This window comes from Balaenoptera musculus, chromosome X (assembly GCF_009873245.2).
Source record: "Balaenoptera musculus isolate JJ_BM4_2016_0621 chromosome X, mBalMus1.pri.v3, whole genome shotgun sequence".
NCBI classification, from domain to species: domain Eukaryota; kingdom Metazoa; phylum Chordata; class Mammalia; order Artiodactyla; family Balaenopteridae; genus Balaenoptera; species Balaenoptera musculus.
In genome coordinates, this window is record NC_045806.1 from 56,675,321 (window position 1) to 56,695,198 (window position 19,878).

A 19,878-nucleotide genomic window follows, 5' to 3' on the forward strand; every position below is an offset into this window, starting at 1 on the left:
GTTTGTACTCTTTGACCAGCATCTTCCCATTTCCCCCACCCCTCAGCCTCTGGCAGCCACTATTCTACTCTCTTTCTATGAGTTCAGCTTTTTTTAAATTCCACATATAAGGTGAGGACACACAGTATTTGTCTTTCTCCATCTGATTTATTTCACTCAGCATGATACCCTCAGGGTCCATCTATGTTGCAAAAGGCAGGATTTTCTTCCTTTTTGTGGCTGAATAATATTTCTCTCTCTGTGTGTACCACATTTTCTTTATTCATTCATCCATCAATGGACAATTAGATTGTGAAACCATCTTTAATAGTATATCATAACATGTTGAGTTCCATATTCATTTGGTACCACACAACCAACTATGACGCAGTGATGAGCACATGAATTGAGTAACTGCCTCTGTCTGGTGTTTCAGTACAAGCTCATGTGCTACAGTGGTATAATTATCTGTACAGTTTTCCGTGAGTGTGCATGTGAACTGGGCAAAAGTCTAGTGCAAAGCCACAACCTTAAATTACACATTTGCAAAAAATTCAAACATATGTACAAATAATAGAGGTATTTTCAAAGACTGCAGAAAAATTAATTAACCTTGCTGTGCAAGATAATGTGTCGGTAGATTCTAACACAGTTTTGTGAAGCAATTAGACTCCAATAAAGATCTATTAAAAAAAAAGATTTGCTTTATAGCACATTGGAATGAGCCATTTAAATGCAGGTTTTTTAAAAAAACAACATAGGGTTTTTTTGTTTTTTGTCTTTGCTGCATCGTCGGGTCTTAGTTGTGGCATGCGGGATCTTTTGTTGCAGCATGCGGGATCTTCGTTGCGGCACGCAGGCTTCTCTCTAGTTGTGGCGTGCAGGTTTTTCTCTCTCTAGCTGCGGCATGTGGGCTCCAGAGCACATGGGCTCTGTAGTTTGCAGCAGGCAGGCTCTCTGATTGAGGCACGGGGGCTCACTAGTTGTGGCGTGCAGGCTTAGTTGCCCTGTGGCATGTGGGATCTTAGTTCCCCGACCAGGGATCGAACCCATGTCCCCTGCGTTGGAAGGCGGATTCTTTACCACTGGACCACCAGGGAAGTCCCTTAAATGCAGTTTTTAAAATAGTTAAAATAACGTTAAATAGCGGTGATGGTTGCACAACAGTGTGAATGTACTTAATGCCACTGAACTATACACTTAAAAACTGTTAAAATGGTACATTTTATGTTATATGTATTTTACCACAATAGAAATAATTTTTAAAACAAAATCCAAATTACAGTTGCAGAAACTCTGCAGTATTTTTGTGGTTCCCTAAAGTATCCCTAAGGTTCTGAGGAACACAATTTGAAAACCACTGTCCTACAGGATAAACACAAATACCTGAGCATGACATATCTTTCATGCTCTTTATGATCTGTCCCTAACTGTCCTCTGGCCTCATTATTTGTTACTCTCTATCTCATAACTTGCATTATTTTCCTGTTGAACTCCCTGTAGTTCCTAAATGTATGATGCTCTCTCACAAATATGTGCCTTGACATGTTACTTCTCTGCCTGGAATGACTGTACATTCTTCTTTCCTACTCTTCCCTCCTCCATCAGCATTGTCCTAGTCATTCTTCACAGTTCAGCTCAAATTTTCAATTCCCACTCCTATGAGAACCCATTTTTACTATACTTACCTTTTCCTTTAACATTATATTTGCAATTATTTTTTGTTGGTGTGTCTATCTCCCTTTAGATTTTTAACTCCTCAAGAGTAGGGATTGTGACTTATTCATCTTTCTACCTCTAATGCCTAGCACAGTGCCTAGAATATTGAACATATTCACTAAATGATGATAAGGACTCAGATGTGTGGGGTGAGAAAAGAGGGAGAGTCCAGGATGTCACAGGTTTGTTGTTTGTTGGATGACTGGTTAGGTGGTGAGACAATGAAAAGGAACAGTGCTGGAAGTGAAATAGATTTGCACTGAAAGATGAATTCTGTGTTGTTCAAGTTTGTGTTATGCAATGCCACGTGGGCACAGCCCACTGGAGGTTATTCAGTAGGCAGACAAAATATAGCTTTGGACAGTAGGAAAGAGGTCTGGTTTGGAGATGGGAATTTGAGGAAGTCATTAATATAGGTGTTTATTGGAACTCTAGGCAAGGATGAGATAGCCCAGGAAGAGTATATATAGTAAGCAAAGAGCCTAAGACAGTCCCAAGAGAATACCAACATTTAATGGGTGGGTATTGGAAAAACTATCCCATTAAGTAGACTGGAAATGGTTGAGAATGGGGGACACAGTAGTCACATGGCTCTGGAGGGGCGACGTGAGAGTTCAAGCTTTCTTTAAATATATTTTCTACCAACCCCATCTTTTCAGCCTCAAATCTCTCCTCTTTCCAAGGTACCTGGTGCCTCTAAGTGAGCAAATTTGCTCATTTCCATAGAGCATAGAGGTTAAGATCATGGACTTGGGAGCCAGACTGCCTCCATCTGAATCCTGACTCTGCCACTTATTAGCTATGTGACCTTAGGCAAGTTACCTAATCTCTTTGTGCCTCAGCTCTCATATCTGTCAACAGACATAATCATACTTGATGCATACTTTATAGGACTATTGTGAGGATTAAGTAAGGTAATAAGTATAAAGTTCCTAGAACAGTATCTGGCTCATAGTAAACACTATATAAACTTAGCTGTTATTATCACTGTCGTGGTCATTATTGTCCCTCTGCAGGCACTTTAGATTGAGGCTCCTCCACCTTGCTGAGTCAGTTATTGCTTCTCTACCTGTTCTCTAAAAACACATTGAAACCTCTTGTCTATGGATATTTCCTCTCCTGTGCTCTGTGATCTTACGGGTTATTACTTTTTAAATTCCTTTTAGTGGTATCTTAGGGGGGAAGGAAATGCTGGTGGTCAGTTTCCTGTGTTTGAACAGAATTTCCTCTAATGCTCTCTGTGTTCTTTTTGTATATAATTTTATTTGTTACATTGGTTCCTATGAAGCTATATCAATTTTTTATTGGAATAATATGTGCCTAGATAATTACAATTTTATTTTTTGAAAGCCTTTCATACTTTTCCCTCTTTAGACTTTCTGTACCAGAAACTTAACTATCTTTTTTCCTGAATTTTAGAGATACGTTTTCTTACCATCTAGCATACTGATGTCTGACCATGCACCTCGGTCCCCTACAACCAGATTCTCATCATTTTACTTACATAATCAGTTCTTCCATGTGTGTCAACTTGAAGGCCAACTTCAAGATACTGCCATTTCCTTCTTCACTTGCAGTATCTTTTTGGTGAAGAAATTGTCATCAGAGTAGATAAGGAATTTATTGGGTGCTCTGCTTTCACTGTCATGTAACTTAGCAAATATCCAGATTATTTAAGTTCCTCTATCCTATTAATAATAACTTGGGCTTCCCTGGTGGCGCAGTGGTTGAGAGTCTGCCTGCCAGTGCAGGGGACATGGGTTCGGGCCCTGGTCTGGGAGGATCCCACATGCCGCGAAGCAACTGGGCCCGTGAGCCACAGCGACTGAGCCTGCGCATCTGGAGCCCGTGCCCCACAACAAGAGAGGCCGTGACAGTGAAAGGCCCGCACACCGCAATGAACAGTGGCCCCTGCTTGCCGCAACTAGAGAAGGCCCTCGCACAGAAACGAAGACCCAACACAGCCAAAAATAAAAATAAGTAAATAAATAAAAATTTTAAAAATAATAATAATAATAACTTACATGTAGGTAGCACTTTATAGATCACATTTGATTTTTATCATAGCCTCATGAGGTAAGGTATGTATTACACCTGTTTTATGGATAAAGGAAAGTTTTAGTGGCTTGTCCAAGGTCACACACATTGATAAGTGGGAGAGGCAGAGTTTGAACTAAGATTCTATCTCCCAATCAAGTTCCTTTCCACTGTATCCCCTCTTAGTAGTTACTCCTGTAAGTCTTGTGATCTAGTGCAGTAATAGATCATTCCCCTTCTAGATAGGCAGACCATATCTATACTATCATATTACTTATGTTTTTCACCCTAATTTTCTTGGCTGTGCTACTTGCCTTAGGCTCATACATATTTTCTTCACATGTAGAGCAGGGTTTCTCAGCTGTGGCACTATTGACATTTTGGGTCAAACAATATTGGGGGGCAGGGACTGTCCAGGGCATTGTAGGGTGTTTAGTGGTATCCTTGCCCTCTACCCACTAGAGGCCAGTAGCACTCCCCCTGACCTCACAGATTGTGACAACCAAAATGTCTCCAGATATTGCCAAATGTCCTGCAGGAAGCAAAATTGTCCCCAGTTGAGAGCTGCTGCTTCGTTTCTCTTCTGCCTCGTTTTTCTCTCCTGTTACCAATATACCCTTTTATTCTAGTTGTGAAACCAATTGTAACGTGCCTCCATGATACTTGTGAAGTTCTAGTCCCTTTTTAAAGTTAAGATCTCTACTTTATTACTTATTTGTTGCCCTAGTGAACAAATACCCGAAGCTGTTAAGTAGTATTCTTGATCCTCTCCTCACTTGGTCTGTTCTCAATCTTTTAGAGAGAAGAGGAACTTCTGGTCTTATAATTTTATCTGGGCATTTTCTCCATAGCCATCCTTGATTAGAACTTTTAAGTCTCTGCAGACATGTTCTTCCCAGTCTTTATGATATATAATCTCCAACCATGTCAAGAATTTTCTCGTAATAACAGGAAATCAAATGCTGTTTTGTGATGATTTCTTTCCAAAGGGACATTCATTTCCCTTGCTCCTATCTATTCCAAAACTCCAACTCTCATTTGAAGAAAAAAAAATCAGCCTTTTTATCCTTAAGTTTGTGCTTCTTGCTTAGATCATAGTAGCCATAATTTCTTCTCAAGGCTCATCTGGACTTTTATTGTTGTTCCTGTGGAACTATAGATGGACATTTTGCTCAGCAGGTTTGAAAAACCTCAGCAGTCTCTCCTTCACATCCTAGATGGGATATGGGCCAATAAGATGGCACAATGTTCTGTTTGGCTAAAAGGGGGAAAGAAGAGAAAGGAGTGAACTAATATGAGGATTAGTACAGGCATTGGTGAGGTTTGATCAATCTCAGCAGGATCTCCTTCACATCCTGGATGGGCTAAGTGGCCCTGAAAAATGGTACCCCTTCCAACTTGCAATAAAGGGAAAAGAAAGAGATAGTTGCTTGAGGGAATTGTTTTTGTTTTAGGTTGGGGAGATTTGAGCATGTGTATAGACTGAAAAGAAGGAATTCATGAAGGAAAAATAAATTGAAGATCTAAGAAGGAGGCGGAAGATCGAAGGATCCAGGGTCCCTGGGAAAATGGAGGGAATAGAAACACTGGCAGAGGCTGAAGGGAAAATAAAGGTAGTCATTTCCTCCTCTGAAACAAGGAGAAGGACAAAGGAATCAGTAACAGCAAAGGAAAGACTGTGAAGTGAGGAGAGGGAAGGTTAGGGAGCCCTTGTGAATAATTGATCACCATAATGTATTTGTTGAAATCATCTACTAATAGAGTGAAGGTAGATTTCCAGTCTTGGAAATGATGAGTGTTTAGAATAGCTGCTGTGGTGAAGGAAGAATGAAGAAGAGAAGATTGTCTATTGGCCAAGGGTTCAGCCAAGGTCAGATAGCGTGTTTTATAATGGATGGATCCAGTCTATTTCGTTATGTGACTTTCAGAAACTTACGTGCGCACGCGCGCGCACACACACACACACACAGTTGGTTTAACCTAGGCCTGGGAATTGACATGGTAGGAATGGCAGAAGGTCATGGGTCTACTGAGTGCTTGGGAAAACATAACTGAAATGATTGACCGCAGGGAATAGGTAGTTTAAGGCCCAGGAAGGATGATCTACTGGGAGTATTAGAAAGTGTCAGTAGGGACTTCCCTGGCAGTCCAATGGTTAAGACTCCGCGCTTCCACTTCAGGGAGCACGGGTTCGATCCCTGGTTGGTAAATTCAGATCCCACGTGCTACGTGGTGCAGCTGAAAAAAGAAAAAAGAAAGAAGAAAGAAAGCGTCAGTAAATTTGTAGCCACAATAAGGGTGAAGAACAGGATCCATGAAAGAAATGGAAGGATAGTAGTAGGATGCAGAGAGGAATTTTGGAGTTCAGGATCTTGTAGATATAATTGTTTCAGGTTATAAGGGAGTCCAAAGTACAGCTGAATAAGTAAAGTAGTACAGCACTAACAATAATGATGCCATTTATATATCATTTAACTTTGTTTTGTGCAAAGTATCTTGTTAACTCCCTACCACAACCTAACGAGGTGGGTAGATTTGCCTCATTTTATAGAGGAGCTTACCCAAAATCGCATAGCTAATCAGTGACAGAGCCAGGATTAGAACCTAGGTCTATCTGACCATTGCCCATGCACTTAACCATTATACTACATAGACTTTCCATGATAAACATAACCATGGGAGGGTCAGGGGCTTTCAAGGGACCTCAGAGATTATTATAATGTTTAAAAAGTAAACCTTGGAATTTAAGAAGTGGAAAAGAACCTTTACTCTATTTAAAGCAATAAGAGGAAAGGTATTTCATTGTGGTATAATAGAAAGAGCATAGGATTTGACTGCAATCCTGAGACGGAATCTCAGGCCTACCACTTATCCGCTAGTGGTACCACTTGACCTTAGACAAGTCATTTAACCTTTGAGCTAGTTCTGTCATCAATAAACTGAAAATGATAGTTAAAATAATGATAATAATAAAAAATAGCTTTTAATGTAATTTCACAGCATTAATTTAAGCATTAAGTGTGATAATGTATATTAAAAGTGTGATAATGTATATAACCACTTGTAAATAACTATACAAGTGGTTATTGTCATGGTGATCATTATCTGTCTCTCTGCTTTGTTTCCATGGGAAAGGGCAAGAAGTGCCAACAGACTCAATTGTGCATTCATCTTTGTCCTTTGAACTTTGCTTAACTGGAAGACCAACTGTTTGAAAGAGGAAGAGATGGAAAGAAAGTAAAATATCAGAGTGGATATCACCAACTTCTACCAGCATTATGTTTATTCCCATTTCTACCCATACCACCTAGGAAAAATATGGCCTGTTTCCCAAAGAGCATAAGAATATCTGATAAGAACACTAAAGATTTTTAAATACTGTTGTTTTTCATTTCTATAAAGCTTTCTGTTTGAAAAAAAAAAGAGGCACTCTCAGAAAAGTGAACAAGATTAAGAGGTTTCTTGAAGATTGCTGATGTAATATTTCTATAGGGTTTTTATTTCTTATCTCTTTCTCAGGATAGGTATATGTTAGATGTTACCCAGGTAACATGGGTATATGTTACCAAGCAATTTAAATTTTGTTTCCTGCTATTAGGTATTAATATTAACCGAGGCCTCCTATGCTTGGGAAATGTAATCAGTGCTCTTGGAGATGACAAAAAGGGTGGCTTTGTGCCCTACAGAGATTCCAAGTTGACTCGACTGCTTCAAGGTAAGCCCAAAGTGCCTCTAAGAATAAGAGAGTAACTCAGAATGATAGTGCTGAGAAAGCAAAGATAGAACAGGTAAAAAGCCAGATTTTTGGACTATTACATACAGAGCTGTCTAGTTGATAAACAGGAGAGAGACCTGTTGGCAAGCAGGCTTCTAAGGTAATGGAAAAAATGTCTTCATATATGGCTTTGAGAGCAAAAAAATCTGTATGTAGCGTGTCAACTGTACTTAGTACTTTGTACCTGAAAATGAACTTAGTTACTGCCTTTATTACTGCTGATAAGCAGAATTCCCTAAGGAGTTAAGATCTACCTAGAGGGGGCAATCCTAAGAAATTTTAATCCTAATAGTGACTCCTAACTTCCTTGGCCCAGTAAGTTTTTTTTTGTTTTAACCTGATTAACTACTGAAGTCACAGTCTCTCTTAAGAACGAGGACACATGCAATAGGATTCTAAACTATATCATTTTATACAACAGAAATCTTAATGTTTTTATATTGACACAATAGGAAACTTGTAGATACTTAAGACTTTTTTTCTTACAGCTCTGAGATTGAAGTCACCAACCCAAATGGACAGTTTTGCTTGCATCCTACTTGTTTGATTTCATTTCCTTCCCTTGTTCTTTTTCAGATTCTCTAGGAGGTAATAGCCACACTCTTATGATAGCCTGTGTGAGTCCTGCTGACTCCAATCTAGAGGAAACATTAAATACTCTTCGCTATGCTGACAGAGCAAGAAAAATCAAGAACAAACCTGTTGTTAATATTGATCCCCAGAGAGCTGAACTTAATCGTCTGAAGCAACAGGTAGAAGGAACTTGACATTTGATGGGAAAAATTACAAGTGTGTGAGTGGAATGATAGAGCTCCTATTTCTCAGCTTCTTCTCTACCAGAAGTTTAGAGATGTTGGTTAAGCATTATGTTAGTTTGGGGAAATCTTAAAGTAACTCCTATTAACAGGTTTTTGGTCATATTTAAGATTAGGGAGTGGCACTGGAGATTTCACTGATAAAGAAGTGAGCAGTGAGAGATGAGGCAAGAGAGGTAGGCAGGTGTCAGATCCCGAAGGTCCTTATATGACTTGTTAAAGGATTTGGAATTCAACCTGAAAGCTGTAAGGGGCCACTGAAAGATTTAAGTAAGAGGGTAACATGTTGAAATGAGATTACGCTAGCAAGTATATAGAAAGTGGATTAGAGGTGGGTATGACTAGAAGTAAGAAAATAAATTAGGGTATTATAATAACTCAGGTGAGAACTATGGCCTGAACTAAAGACAGTACCGATAGAGATGAAGAAAGGGGGACAAATTAGAAACAAAAGACAAGGAGGTAGAATGTATAGGGCTTATAAATGTGGTGACACATGTGACGTGGAAGGGTAGGTAGGGAGAATCAAAGTTGATTCCCAGGTTTCTTGCTTGGACAACTGAATAAGTGGTAGTAATAATCATTGAGTCAGGGAATATAGGAGGAAAAACGGGGTCAGGTAGGGAAATGGAAATGATGAAATTCAGTTTTGGGCATTTTGAATTTGAAGGGCTTGTGGGACATCTAAGTAGAGTTGTTCAAACGTGGCTGGGTATGTGGGTTTAATGTAGAGAGGTCTGAACTGAAGATACAGATTTGAGAGTCATCAGCATTTAGATGGTATCTGAAGTTATGGAGTGGATGAGATCAAAGAGTGCCCGGCGTGTTAAAGGCACTTCCTCAATATTTGCTGAATGAGCAAATGGACAAGAAGAGAGAAGAAGCCTAGACAGAACTCAGGGGTAACAGCAGCATTTAAGGAAGGGGGAAAGGAGTAAAAGACAAGAGAGATGAAGAAGGAGCAAACAGGCAGGAAGAAAATCAGTGGTTCATGGAAGACAAGAGAAGAAAGTTACAAGGAGGGCTACTGAAAGTATAAATTTATAAAGAAGTGTAAAGTAAGATAAGGGTTGAAAAGTGTCCATTGATTTTCTTTTTTTAATCAACAAGGAGGCTATTGATGACTGCAGTGAGAAGAGGGTCAGGGGAATGATAGGAGCAGATTGCTATGGGATGGACAGTGAATGCTAGATAAGGAAGTGGAGGAAGTTGTTAGGCTCTTCTTTCAAGAAGGCAAGATGAAAGAAGACAATAGCTGGTAGTCAAGGGTCAAGGGATGTAAATCTGTTTGTTTTTAAAATATGGAAGAGACTTGAACATGTGAAAGAACCAGTTGGGAGAGACTAAAACTGAGAATAGGGATGAGTTGATAAGGGGTCATCTCTTAGTTGAGATCCTGAGCACAAATAAAGAGGGCTTTGCTTTAGACAGTAGAGGGGATACTTGCCCCCAAGACTAGAAGAAAAGAGGTTAGGATAGGAAGAATACAATGACACTAATTTAGAGGAAGAAGAAGGGAAATTGAGCAATTATCATCCTGACAATCTTTATCTTTTCAGTGAAGTAGGAAGCAAGGTCATCTTCTAAGAGCAAGCAAGCAGATGATGATAGGGTAGAGGGACTGAGGTAACCACAGAAGGCTCAAAATCACGGAAATGGAAGAAGTAGCTGACTAGGAACATGAATTTGTGGTGGTATCGGTATGACTGTGCAGCAGCTCAGTAGCTCTGGCAGAGGAGCTGAGAGGGCAGGTGGTTGGGTTGACCCCTTTGGGGGGGTCAGGTTTTCTTGGTGTAGCATTCTTCCCAATGGGAATCTAGTGTTTCCCAACTGTCTAGTGTTCACTCCGTCTCTGGCCTTCCTCCTCAGTGATAATTATTACCATTCATTCAATCTGTTGTCTTCCTTCCCCTTATCCTCCTTTATTTCCTTCCCTCCTAGGGTTCACTATAGAAAATATAAGTAATTTACCTGTTCACAGAATCATCTCAATTGTAAAATTCCTTATTCAGTCCTGCTCCTCTATTTTCTTTCATGTGTATTCCTATTGCCAAAAATGCTCTTTTTCCTGGTCATTTATTTGTTCATCCATTCCAACAATAAATATTTATTGAACACTGTTAATGTGCCAGGTACTGTGCTGGGATACACTGTTAAGCAAAGCAGACACAGTTTCTGCGTTCATGGAATTTATTGCCTAGTGGGGGAGACAAACATTAAACACACAATCATACTAACATATCATTATAAACTGGGATAGTGTGCTATAGGGCACTGTGAAAGTATGGAACAGGATCTTCTGTTAAATATCTAATCTGAGAAGGCTTCCCTGAAGTAACTACATTTGAGCTGAGATCTGAGGGACTGAGTAGGAATCACCTATGCAGAAAAGAAAGAAGGGGATTCCAGGAAGAAGAAATAGCATGTGTAGCAAAGTATGATGGGAAACAGCATTGACACTGCAGCCAGGCTGCCTGGGTTCAAATCCTGCCTCTATACCTCACTAGCTATTTACCCGGGGCAAGTTCTCTGTACCTCAGTTTCCCTATCTGTAAAATGGAAATAATAATAGTACCTGCTTCATAGGGTTTTTGTGAGGGTTAAATGAGTTAATACATGTAAAGCACTTAGAACAGTGCCAGGCATATAGCATGTCTGCAAAGATCTTGAGTTAGGAATACAGTGCATTTGAAGAACTCAGAATGCCAGTGTGGCTAGAGTGGAGAGAGCAAGGAAAGGGTGTTCCAGTCTGAGACTAGAGAAGAAGCAGAGGCCTGATCAAGGCCTCATGTACTATGTTAAAAATGATTTTAAGCAAGGTGGCAACATTGATCATTTCCACTTTTAAAAAATGGTATGACTGCTGTGTGGAAATGGATTATAGTGGAGCAAAAGTAGACTCATAGAAACCACTTAAGAAGTTACTGCAGTGGTCCAGAGAGAGAAATGGTGGCTTAGAAAGTGATAGAAAGAAGTGACCAGTGGATTAGATAAGGGGGTGAGGGTATGACACCCAGCTTTCTGGCATGTGAAACTGCATATTCACTGACCTAGAGTATACTGGAGAAGGACCAGGTTTGGGATAGCAGACAACTAGGCAGAAATATTAAGTAGATATTTGAATATAAAGGTTCTAAATTCAAAAAATCTAAGGGGATCTAATAATAGTAATACTCAGCTCCCTGGGCTGATTTGAGGATTAAACAGGATATTATGTCTAAACCATCTTGCGTAGTGTCTGGCTCCAGGGGCTAGACTCAGGCCTCAAAGAAGCTCCCTTCCTTTCAGATTTCCTGTCTCACCTTGACATTCATATATGATTATGGTTCAGAAAAAACCCTTTTATATTCATTATTTAATTTATCATCATAATAAGCCAGTGAACACAGCAGATATCTTTATTCCCATTTTAAGACACTGGGGTCTAAGAAATGAATATAGGTGGTTCAGGGCAGGCTGATGGAGGAACCAGGTCTCCTGATATCCTGCCCTTGACTTTTCCCACTGTCTTTCCAAGATGGAGCAGTAGCGGCTTATCAAGGAACAGAGAAAGCTCTTCTCCCTACAGTGGTATAGTAACTCTGATAAGCCTTACTTGCAGGTTGCAAGGGAGAGATAACTGGATTGGAGGGAACAGCGCCCCCCTACCAGCAGTTCCTTCACTGATGGCCAGCAAATCCCCCCTAAGCTTTCTGCCTGAAGGCTCCTTTTCATAAAATGGAGATAAAATACCAGTTTCTCCCTGTCAAACAGCCTTGTTCCCTGTAAATGCTTTAGAAATCTATGTGGACCAAATGAAATCACATGTGTAGTCATGCTTTGGAAATAATGATGTGATAATAAATGTAAAATACTAGTGTTATTGCATTAAAAAAAGGGTTCTAAATTCAGAAAGATCTGTGTTTGAGATAAATTTGGGAGTCACCAGTTTATAGATGGTAATTGAAACCATAGTCAGAGGTGAGACTTTAAGGAGAGAATAGAAAGTGAGTGAGCTTTGAGGAACTTTATCATTTAAAGGACAATTGGAGCAAAGATGAACTAAGACTTAGAAGATCAGCTTGAAGGATAGAAGGAAAAGCAAGAAAGCGTGGCGTCTGGTAACCCAAATGCTACCAAACAGTCAAATAAAATGAAGACTGAAAAATGCCCATGGGATGTAGTGACATGCCGATCATTGGTGACATTATCAAGAGTTATTTCAGCGGAATGTTGTGGGCACAAATCAGGTTAGAATAGGTTAAAGAGCAAGTGAGAGAAGAGCAAAAGGAAATGGAGGCAGTGGGTGTAGACTATTCTGTCAAACTTTGTGAAGGAGAGAAATTGGGCAAAAGAGATAGGAAGTGGGACTGGGAAAGGTGCTTTTATTTTGTTTTGTTTTGTTTTGTTTTAAGATGGGAGAGACTTGAACATGTTTTAATCTTAGTAGGAAGGATTCTGTAAAAAGGGAGAAGTCAAAGATATAGAAGAGAGAACGGATAACAAATAGAATAAGATTTTTTTAAATTAATTAATTAATTAATTTATTTATTTGGCTGCACCGGGTCTTAGTTGCGACACGCGCAATATTTTAGTTGCGGCATTCAGGCTTTTAGTTGTGGCATGTGGGATCTAGTTCCCTGACCAGGAATTGAACCTGGGCCCCTTGCAATGGGAGCATGGAGTCTTAACCACTGGACCACCAGGGAAGTCCCTAGCATAGGATTTATCAGAAGGCAAGAAGAGTTGGGATCCAAAGCTCAAGCAGAACAGCTCCTCTTTTATCTTAAGAGGGAATGGAGAGGTTGATTGCACATTCACTCTGGTTTAAGATCCGTCTCCACGAAGCCTCCTTTGGACTATTTTGGGATTTCATTAATTTGCTTCTTCTCAGAACCCTAAAGTACTTAACTATACTTGATGACTAGCATCTTCTGTCTTGTGTTATTTCCTACTTTTTCAGGCCTTAGTCTTGTCTTCATCAACTAGATTGTAAACTGGATAATAAACCACAAGAGTTTATTCTTGTGTCCCCCCCCCACATTGCATAGCCCAGTGCTAAGTTTGATTTTTTAATTAATTAATTAAGTTATTTATTTATTTATTTATTTTTGGCTGTGTTGGGTCTTCGTTGCTGCGCGCGGGCTTTCTCTAGTTGCAGTGAGCAGGGGCTACTCTTCGTTGTGGCACACAGGCTTCTCATCACAGTGGCTTCTCTTGTTGCAGAGCATGGACTCTAGGTGCGTGGGTTTCCGTAGTTGTGGCATGCAGGCTCAGTAGTTGTGGCTTGCAGGCTCTCGAGCACAGGCTCAGTAGTTGTGGTGCACAGACTTAGCTGCTCCGTGGCATGTGGGATCCTCCTGGACCAGGGCTCGAACCCGTGGCCCCTGCACTGGCAGGCAGATTCTTAACCACTGCGCCCCCAGGGAAGTCCCTAAGTTTGATTTTTTTAAAAAAGTAGGTTCTCTGGAACTTCCCTGGTGGTCCAGTGGGTAAGACTCTGCGCTCCCAATGCAGGGGCCTGGGTTCGATCCCTGGTCGGGGAACTAGATCCCACGTGCATGCCACAAGTAAGAAGTCGGCCTGCCGCAACTGAACATGCCACAGCGAAGATCCCGTGTGCCGCAGCTAAGACCTGGCGCAGCCAAAATAAATAAATAAATATTTTTTAAAATAATAATAATAAAAATAAATTTAAAAAAATAGATTCTCAATAAAAACTCATGAAGATGCTTAGGTAAAAGAGACAACTCATCTTCTAAGTACTAGTTATTCATGTAATGCTGATTGTCCTTTTATCATTAAATCATCAACCATGTTGCTTTCTGTAATACCTAAGATATGCCTTAGATTTCATAGGTATCAAGTAAAATTACCCTACTACTAATCATTGTAATTTTGCTGATAAGGGATAAGTAACTTTTGATTGGTAACTAGCTGACTATTTTTCTTTGCCTTTTCCAGGTACAACAGCTACAGGTCTTGTTGCTGCAAGCCCATGGAGGTACCCTGCCTGGATCTATAAAGTAAGAGTCATAGACTAATTTTAAGTGTATATTCTAACAGAGCCTTTTTCTCCTTATGATTGTTTTCCCCTGATATTCTAAAGTTTCTGGTAGCACTTGGTGTCAAGGTAGGGAACTTAACAAACTTGCTATCAACTTAGGACTAGCTAGTTAGCTTTGAGACAACCTGGTATAATAGAAAGAGCATGGGTTCTGGCCTCAGAAATTTATTAATTGGAATTCTACTATGAGGAAGAGCTGCCTCTCCCCTCCCACCATTTATTTATTTGATTATATATTTATAGCCATATAGACTCATGGGTATTTATTTTATTCTATGCATTAACATCCAATTAACATCCATTGCTTGTTTTATTTGTTGTTTCTGCTTTGTCCACTAGGAGCTCCTTCAGGGTGGCTCTTGTATTCTTTAACACGCTATCAAGTTTTTAAGCATTTCTACCAGATGTTCCACACCTGTCTTCTATTTTCCCTGCCCCAATTCTGGAATCAACCATATGTCCAAGGAGCCCTGGGTTGTTTTTTTTTAATTGGAAAATGGTGTTTAGAAACCAGACCTGGGTGCTAGGTGTGCTCATTGTTACTGAGAAGTCATTACTTCTAGGCCCTCTCAGTGAGTAGAGCTAGGAAATATCTGTATGTAGAGTAACCCACACATATATCTATATTTTTATGTCTATCTAACTGTGTATATATTAAAAACCATGATTTTAGACTGATACCTCTGATTCCAGTCCAACACTACAGGGTTTATTCTAATCCTCCCACTCTCCTTATTTATAACTTCTTTCTCCAGCAGTGAAAAACCAGCTCTCACTATCTGCATTCTATTTACTTACTTGTTGAGTTCTAGTATACACATAAAGTAATTTTGGAATTGCTAGCCCATACCCCTGTGAGAAACACTTTTAGGAACTAGATTACATCATATATGTATAATTCTTTTGTCTTTAGGCTTAGAGTATCCAGGCAAGATATTGTTTCCCAGAGTTACTGTTTGTATTCCATTGTGGGTTCCCACTACATCTTGCTTGGTTAGTTTTAATTGTTTGTTTATATTTTGGGTATATGAAGGGTATGTGAAACATTATCATGGTCTAAGAGTCAGAGTTTTACAAAAAGATATACTCAGAGCAGAGAAATGCAAATGAAAACCAAAATGAGATATCACCATACACCTGTCAGGATGACTACTATCAAAAAAAAAATAACAAAAAATAACAAATGTTGGGAAGGATATGAGGAGGATGTGGAGAAATTAGAACCTTTGTGCACTGTTGAAAGGATTGTAAAATGGTGTAACTGCTATGGAAAACAGTATGGAGGTTCCTCAGAAAATTAAAAATAGAACTACCATGTGATCCAGCAATCCCACTTCTGGGTATATATCCAAAAGAATTGAAAACAGGGTCTCAAAGAGATATTTGCATACCCATGTTCATAACATCACTATTCATAATAGCTAAGAGGGATTTCCCTGGTGGTACATTGGTTAAGAATCTACTTTCCAATGCAGGAGACGTGGGTTCGATTGCTGGTTGGGGAACTAAGATCCCACATGCTGTGGGGCAACTAAGCCCGCACACTCTAGAGCCTGCGTGCCACAGCTAGAGAGCCCGCGCGCAGCAGCTGCTGAGCCCCCGCACTCTGGAGCCCACATGCCTCAAACAGAGACAAGCCCGCACACCAAAACAAAGAGCCCATGTGCCACAACGAAAGATCCCGCATGCCACAACTAAGGCCCAATGCAGCCAAATAAGTAAATAAAGGTTTTATTTAAAGTAGCTAACGGCTTCCCTGGTGGCACAGTAGTTAAGAATCCGCCTGCCAATGCAGGGCACATGGGTTTGTGCCCTGGTCTAGGAAGATCCCACATGCCGTGGAGCAACGCCCGTGCGCCACAACGACTGTGCCTGTGCTGTAGAGCCTGCGAGCCACAACTACTGAGCCTGCATGCTGCAACTACTGAAGCCTGTGCGCCTAGAGCCCGTGCTCCACAAGAGAAGCCACCACAATGAGAAGCCTGCACACCGCAATGAAGAGTAGCCCCCGCTCGCTGCAACTAAAGAAAGCCCGCATGCAGCAATGAAGACCCAACGGAGCCAAAAATAAATAAAAAATAAATAAATAAATTTATTAAAAGAAAAGAATGTAGGAAGGGCTTAAACACCTTCCTATATTCTATAAAAACTAAATAAATAAATAAATAAGATAAAAAGTACCTAAGAAGCAGAAGCAATACAGATGTCCATCAGTGGATGAATGGATAAATAAAATGTGGTATATACATACAACAGAATATTATTCAGCCTTAAAAAGGAAGGAAATCCTATCACATGCTACAACATGAATGAAACTTGAGGGCGTTATGTAAGTGAAATAAGCCAGTCACAAAAAGACAAATACTGTATGATTCCACTTATATAAGGAATTTCAAGTACTTGAATTCATAGAAATGGAAACTAGCGTGGTGGTTACCAGGGGCCAGGGAAGGGGGAAAAAGGGAGTTGTTATTTAATGGGTATATAATTTGAGTTTTACAAGATGAAAAAGTTCTGGAGATCTGTTTCACAGCAATGTAAATATACTTAATGCTACTCAACTGTACACTTAAAAATGGTTAAGACGGTAAGTTTTATGTTATGTTTTTTACCACAATTTTTTAAATATAAATTTATTTATTTATTTTTCCCTGCATTGGGTCTTCACTGCTGCATGCGGGCTTTCTCTAGTTGCGGCAAGCGGGGGCTACTCTTCATTGCGTTGCGTGGGCTTCTCATTGCGGTGGCTTCTCTTGTTGTGGAGCACGGGCTCTAGGCGCGCGGGCTTCAGTTGTTGTGGCATGCGGGCTCAGTAGTTGTGGCTCATGGGCTCTAGAGCACAGGCTCAGTAGTTGTGGTGCACAGGCTTAGTTCCTCCGCAGCACGTGGGAATCTTCCTAGACCAGGGATCAAACCCATGTGCCCTGCATTGGCAGGCAGATTCTTAACCACTGCACCAACAGGGAAGTCCCCACAATTTTTTTTTTTTTAATTATTTTTTTTAATGCTATTCTTGTCTGCTTACATTCTTTTTATTTATGTATGTATGTATGGCTGTGTTGGGTCTTCGTTTCTGTGCGAGGGCTTTCTCTAGTTGTGGCAAGCGGGGGCCACTCTTCATTGCAGTGCGGGGGCCACTCTTCATCGCCGTGCGCGGGCCTCTCACCATCGCGGCCTCTCGTTGCCGAGCACAGGCTCCAGACGCGCAGGCTCAGTAGTTGTGGCTCACGGGCCGAGTTGCTCCGCGGCATGTGGGATCCTCCCAGACCAGGGCTCGAACCCGTGTCCCCTGCATTGGCAGGCAGATTCTCAACCACTGCGCCACCAGGGAAGCCCCCCACAATTTTTAAGAAAGAAAAAACCTACAAGAGAACTAGGAGAAAATATAAGCAAACTTCTGTGTGCACATAGGTGAAGGTAAAGAGCATTCTATGAATAAAAGCAGTGGCAGAAAACTAAAATAATAGACTGGGGGGGTGTGTGGAGAGTTGTTGTATAATGGGTATGGAATTTCAGTTTTACAAGGTGAAAAACTTTTGGAGATCCATTGCACAACAATGTAAATATACTTAACAGTGTTGAACTGTACACTTAAAATTTACTGGTTGAGATGGTAAATTTTATGTTATGCTTTTTACCACAATATTTTTTAAATTTTATTGTATTTATTGTTTTTAAACAGCAGGTTCTTATTAGTCATCAATTTTATACACATCAGTGTATACATGTCAATCCCAATCGCCCAATTCAGCACACCACCATCCCCACCCCTCTGTGGTTTTCCCCCCTTGGTGTCCATAAGTCTGTTCTCCACATCTGTGTCTCTATTTCTGCCTTGCAAACCGGTTCATCTGTACCATTTTTCTAGATTCCACATATATGCGTTAATATACGATATTTGTTTTTCTCTTTCTGACTTACTTCACTCTGTATGACAGTCTCTAGGTCCATCCACGTCTCTACAAGTGACCCAATGTCATTCCTTTTTATGGCTGAGTAATATTCCATTTTATATATGTGCCACATCTTCTTTATCCATTCATCTGTCGATGGGCATTTAGGTTGCTTCCATGACCTGGCTATTGTAAATAGTGCTGCAATGAACATTGGGGTGCATGTATCTTTTTGAATTATGGTTTTCTCTGGGTATATGCCCAGTAGTGAGATTGCTGGATCATATGGTAATTCTATTTTTAGTTTTTTAAGGAACCTCCATTACTGTTCTCCATTGTGGCGGCATCAGTTTACATCCCCACCAACAGTGCAAGAGGGTTCCCGTTTCTCCACCCCCTTTCCAGCATTTGTTGTTTGTAGATTTTCTGATAATGCCCATTCTAACTGGTGTGAGGTGTTACCTCATTGTAATTTTGATTTGCATTTCTCTAATGATTAGTGATGTTGAGCAGCTTTTCATGTGCCTCTTGGCCATCTGTATGTCTTCTTTGGAGAAATGCCTACTTAGGTCTTCTGCCCATTTTTTGATTGGGTTGTTAGTTTTTTTAATATTGAGCTTCATGAGCTGTTTTTATATTTTGGAGATTAATCCTTTGTCCATTGATTCATTCACAAATATTTTCTCCCATTCTGAGGGTTGTCTTTTTGTCTCGTTTATAGTTTCCTTTGCTGTGCAAAAGCTTTTAAGTTTCATTAGGCCCCGTTTGTTTGTTTTTGTTTTTATTTTCATTACTGTAGGAAGTGGGTCAAAAAAGATCTTGCTGTGATTTATGTCAAAGAGTGTTGTTCTTCCTGTGTTTTCATCTAAGGGTTTTAGTGTCAGGTCTTACATTTAGGTCTTTAATCCACTTTGAGTTTATTTTTGTGTATGGTGTTAGGGAGTGTTCTAATTTCATTCTTTTACATGTAGCTGTCCACTTTTCCCAGCACCACTTACTGAAGAGACTGTCTTTTCTCCATTGTGTATCCTTGCCTCCTTTGTCATAGATTAGTTGACCATAGGTGCATGGGTTTATCACTGGGCTTTCTATCCTGTTCCATTGATCTGTATTTCTGTTTTTATGCCAGTACCATATTGTCTTGATTACTGTAGCTTTGTAGTATAGTCTGAAGTCAGGGAGTCTGATTCCTCCAGCTCCAGTTTTTTTCCCTCAAGAATTCTTTGGCTATTCGGGGTCTTTTGTGTTTCCGTACAAATTGTGAAATTTTTTGTTCTAGTTCTGTGAGAAATGCCAGTGGTAGTTTGATAGGGATTGCATTGAATCTGTAGATTGCTTTGGGTAGTATAGTCATTTTCACAATATTGATTCTTCCAATCCAAGAACATGGTATATCTCTCCATCTGTTTGTGTCATCTTTAATTTCTTTCATCAGTGTCTTATAGTTTTCTGAGTACAGGTCTTTTACCACCTTAGGTAGGTTTATTCCTAGGTATTTTATTCTTTTTGTTGCAATGGTGAATGGGGTTGTTTCCTTAATTTCTCTTTCTGATCTTTCGTTGTTAGTGTATAGGAATGCAAGGGATTTCTGTGCATTAATTTTATATCCTGCAA

General features: G+C 40.1%; 1 protein-coding gene across 1 annotated transcript in view; it reads left to right on the plus strand.

The window, feature by feature from the left end:
• The window catches only part of KIF4A (kinesin family member 4A), a 126,713-nt gene that overhangs the window by 42,847 nt on the left and 63,988 nt on the right, over positions 1 to 19,878 (plus strand). Inside the window, exons 7-9 of the mRNA XM_036839578.1 lie at positions 7,334 to 7,450; positions 8,087 to 8,262; positions 14,269 to 14,330. Coding sequence (XP_036695473.1) covers positions 7,334 to 7,450; positions 8,087 to 8,262; positions 14,269 to 14,330 — 355 coding nt within the window. The remainder of the gene's footprint in view (positions 1 to 7,333; positions 7,451 to 8,086; positions 8,263 to 14,268; positions 14,331 to 19,878) is intronic.